The 5116-nt window shown below is 42.1% G+C and overlaps 1 protein-coding gene across 2 annotated transcripts in view; it reads left to right on the top strand.

The window, feature by feature from the left end:
* The window catches only part of LOC107714254 (gamma-glutamylcyclotransferase-like), a 12769-nt gene that overhangs the window by 5458 nt on the left and 2195 nt on the right, over nt 1–5116 (top strand). For both annotated transcript variants that reach the window (XM_016520062.1, XM_016520061.1), the window contains exon 2: nt 1936–2090. In XM_016520062.1, coding sequence (XP_016375548.1) covers nt 1936–2090 — 155 coding nt within the window. The remainder of the gene's footprint in view (nt 1–1935; nt 2091–5116) is intronic.

Below are 5116 nucleotides of genomic sequence, written 5' to 3'. Positions count from 1 at the left end.
AAAGCAGTATTACACTTATTGTTTTTATGCTTAAACCCTTTTTCGTCTTTGACCCATAAACTGCTTAGACTAGTCTTACATCTAATTTTTTTTTTTTGCAAGACTGGTCATAACTTTTTAAAAATCAGTTGGATAAAAATGTAGATTGGTCTAATTTGAATCTAAAAAGCAAGACTGATTACCATTTGGTTAACTGCTTGTTAGTCAAAGTAGTTCTTAAGTCTTTACATAAGCCGCTTTTCCGGTAATTCTGCAAACAGCAGCGTACTTGATAACATCAGTCAGCTCGCCTTGGCTGCTGCAATTTTCCTCACTGTATTTACAATAAGACGAAATATGATATCAAACACCACTGCCTCTTTTCGTTTTCATTTAAACATATTAATAGCCACAGAAATGTAGTTCAGGGAACGTATACGTACTGTACATTAAAATGAAACGAAATATTATATCAAACAGTATTGCCTCTTTTCATTTTAACATATTAATAGATTAATAGAATAAAGACCAAAGATTACCTGTTAGATTTACCCAAAATGAATTGTATCTCATGTTTAACCACTACAGAGACATCAGAGCCAGCGGTAAATTTCAGAAGGACTAGCCGAGGTGAGGCTGCTCTCGTCGGGATACATGAGCACTGAACACCTGCTGATCGCCTGGAGCTCACATCTCCGAAATCAGCTAAACACATTTTCAAATAGGCGCTTTTAAAACTACATTTCAGTACACAATAACAGTAATATTTAAAAAAATTATGCGAATATATGGTGGTTGAAATCGGGTGTGCCTCACACGTCTTGAAAAGTGAAGCTGCGGGCTCTTTGATCGCCCCCTGGTGGCTGGCTGCAGTACAGGTCATAAACCCCGCCCTCTCCATGTAAACGAATGAGACTTGAGTCAAAATAAAAATTATTACGCTTCCAATACAATTTTCCGAAATGGCAGCGGCCATGCTGAGATGCTTTGGCTTCACTTTTCTATAGTGGAAGGAATAGGAAACGCGTCGTCCATCTTTTTTTACAGTCTATGGTTGAAATACAATGCTGCGTGAACTCAACCAATCAGCATGTTCAGCGCCCAAGTCCTGCCCCCGAAAGTTCCGGACCTTTGAAAAAGTACTACCTCGCGAGCAGGGACTTAGTACCGGCCTAAAGTCCCTAGTTAAGTTCCTGGGGAAAGTTCCTGCGGTGGAAACGGGGCTATAGTGACTGTTTGTGCAACTGGCCCCAGGTCAATTTCTGTTATTCAAAAGCATTTCACAACGCCATTATATGTAGCTCAAAATTTGACAAAACTATTTGAATTTGAATTGTGTAAATTTGAATTATTGACAAGTGTCATTTAACAAAACTGAGTACTATGTGGCATTTAACAGTTCTGAATTAGATTTTTTTTAAACTTGAATATTTAACACTTGAAATTTTAAAACAATCAATTTTTTATGGCAGTTTTATAGACATGTATTTTCAAACAGCTGATTTTTTTTGTTCTGAATTCTTAGACTGCAAATATCCAGTTTTTAAAAAAACAGCTTCAAGTTCTCAAGATGAAGAAGAAATTCAGAATATCAAATTCAATATTCAAAGTGCAGAAATTCAGATCGTACAGAAGAAATTATTAATGTCTTAATATATTGGAAACCTATGTAAATTGCATTATTTAGGCTAATTTTAGGGGTGAATTTTGACTGCTTAAAGGTAATTTCTGCTGCTTCCACTAGAGGGACGGTTGGGAAAGTTCTTGCTGATAGTGGTTAGTGTCAGATGAATGCAGACTTTGGCACACAATGGATTTGCATGAGAATGGAGCTCCGTTAACAGAGGTGTTTTCCATTTCATTCGCTCTGAGCCCTGCTGAGCTGATTCAACGCAAAAATGTCCCTCTTCCATTTCCTCACCCTGTCCCTCCTCTTCCTCGTCCTCATCCTCCTAGTCCCTCTGCCCTCTGAAGATTCAATTATGGACAACAGCAGCGACCGGCAGAACGGATCCACCTTTCTGTACTTCGCTTACGGCAGCAACCTTCTGAAGGAGCGGCTGCAGCTGAAGAACCCATCAGCCACCGTCTACTGCGTGGCCAAACTCAAGGTATCTGTCTATCTGTCTATCTATCTATCTATCTGAGTGTTTAACTTTATCATTCATATTTTTATTCATTTATCCATCCATCTGTTTATCCATCCGTCCATCCATCCATCCATCCATTTATATACATTCATCCATCCATTTAACTGTTTATCCATCCATCCGACTGTTTATCCATCCATCCGACTGTTTATCCATCCATCCGACTGTTTATCCATCCATCCGACTGTTTATCCATCCATCCGACTGTTTATCCATCCATCCGACTGTTTATCCATCCATCCGACTGTTTATCCATCCATCCGACTGTTTATCCATCCATCCGACTGTTTATCCATCCATCCGACTGTTTATCCATCCATCCGACTGTTTATCCATCCATCCGACTGTTTATCCATCCATCCGACTGTTTATCCATCCATCCGACTGTTTATCCATCCATCCGACTGTTTATCCATCCATCCGACTGTTTATCCATCCATCCGACTGTTTATCCATCCATCCGACTGTTTATCCATCCATCCGACTGTTTATCCATCCATCCGACTGTTTATCCATCCATCCGACTGTTTATCCATCCATCCGACTGTTTATCCATCCATCCGACTGTTTATCCATCCATCCGACTGTTTATCCATCCATCCGACTGTTTATCCATCCATCCGACTGTTTATCCATCCATCCGACTGTTTATCCATCCATCCGACTGTTTATCCATCCATCCGACTGTTTATCCATCCATCCGACTGTTTATCCATCCATCCGACTGTTTATCCATCCATCCGACTGTTTATCCATCCATCCGACTGTTTATCCATCCATCCGACTGTTTATCCATCCATCCGACTGTTTATCCATCCATCCGACTGTTTATCCATCCATCCGACTGTTTATCCATCCATCCGACTGTTTATCCATCCATCCGACTGTTTATCCATCCATCCGACTGTTTATCCATCCATCCGACTGTTTATCCATCCATCCGACTGTTTATCCATCCATCCGACTGTTTATCCATCCATCCGACTGTTTATCCATCCATCCGACTGTTTATCCATCCATCCGACTGTTTATCCATCCATCCGACTGTTTATCCATCCATCCGACTGTTTATCCATCCATCCGACTGTTTATCCATCCATCCGACTGTTTATCCATCCATCCGACTGTTTATCCATCCATCCGACTGTTTATCCATCCATCCGACTGTTTATCCATCCATCCGACTGTTTATCCATCCATCCGACTGTTTATCCATCCATCCGACTGTTTATCCATCCATCCGACTGTTTATCCATCCATCCGACTGTTTATCCATCCATCCGACTGTTTATCCATCCATCCGACTGTTTATCCATCCATCCGACTGTTTATCCATCCATCCGACTGTTTATCCATCCATCCGACTGTTTATCCATCCATCCGACTGTTTATCCATCCATCCGACTGTTTATCCATCCATCCGACTGTTTATCCATCCATCCGACTGTTTATCCATCCATCCGACTGTTTATCCATCCATCCGACTGTTTATCCATCCATCCGACTGTTTATCCATCCATCCGACTGTTTATCCATCCATCCGACTGTTTATCCATCCATCCGACTGTTTATCCATCCATCCGACTGTTTATCCATCCATCCGACTGTTTATCCATCCATCCGACTGTTTATCCATCCATCCGACTGTTTATCCATCCATCCGACTGTTTATCCATCCATCCGACTGTTTATCCATCCATCCGACTGTTTATCCATCCATCCGACTGTTTATCCATCCATCCGACTGTTTATCCATCCATCCGACTGTTTATCCATCCATCCGACTGTTTATCCATCCATCCGACTGTTTATCCATCCATCCGACTGTTTATCCATCCATCCGACTGTTTATCCATCCATCCGACTGTTTATCCATCCATCCGACTGTTTATCCATCCATCCGACTGTTTATCCATCCATCCGACTGTTTATCCATCCATCCGACTGTTTATCCATCCATCCGACTGTTTATCCATCCATCCGACTGTTTATCCATCCATCCGACTGTTTATCCATCCATCCGACTGTTTATCCATCCATCCGACTGTTTATCCATCCATCCGACTGTTTATCCATCCATCCGACTGTTTATCCATCCATCCGACTGTTTATCCATCCATCCGACTGTTTATCCATCCATCCGACTGTTTATCCATCCATCCGACTGTTTATCCATCCATCCGACTGTTTATCCATCCATCCGACTGTTTATCCATCCATCCGACTGTTTATCCATCCATCCGACTGTTTATCCATCCATCCGACTGTTTATCCATCCATCCGACTGTTTATCCATCCATCCGACTGTTTATCCATCCATCCGACTGTTTATCCATCCATCCGACTGTTTATCCATCCATCCGACTGTTTATCCATCCATCCGACTGTTTATCCATCCATCCGACTGTTTATCCATCCATCCGACTGTTTATCCATCCATCCGACTGTTTATCCATCCATCCGACTGTTTATCCATCCATCCGACTGTTTATCCATCCATCCGACTGTTTATCCATCCATCCGACTGTTTATCCATCCATCCGACTGTTTATCCATCCATCCGACTGTTTATCCATCCATCCGACTGTTTATCCATCCATCCGACTGTTTATCCATCCATCCGACTGTTTATCCATCCATCCGACTGTTTATCCATCCATCCGACTGTTTATCCATCCATCCGACTGTTTATCCATCCATCCGACTGTTTATCCATCCATCCGACTGTTTATCCATCCATCCGACTGTTTATCCATCCATCCGACTGTTTATCCATCCATCCGACTGTTTATCCATCCATCCGACTGTTTATCCATCCATCCGACTGTTTATCCATCCATCCGACTGTTTATCTATACGTCCACCCATTCGACTGTTTATCCATCCATCCACCCATCCAACTGTTTATCTATACGTCCACCCATCCGACTGTTTATCTATACGTCCACCCATCCGACTGTTTATCTATACGTCCACCCATCCGACTG

This window comes from Sinocyclocheilus rhinocerous, unplaced genomic scaffold (genome assembly GCF_001515625.1).
Source record: "Sinocyclocheilus rhinocerous isolate Xijiao unplaced genomic scaffold, SAMN03320098_v1.1 scaffold4194, whole genome shotgun sequence".
Classification (NCBI taxonomy): Eukaryota; Metazoa; Chordata; class Actinopteri; order Cypriniformes; family Cyprinidae; genus Sinocyclocheilus; species Sinocyclocheilus rhinocerous.
The sequence above is the reverse complement of the archived record's forward strand: the minus strand, read 5'-3'. Positions and strand labels throughout refer to the sequence as shown.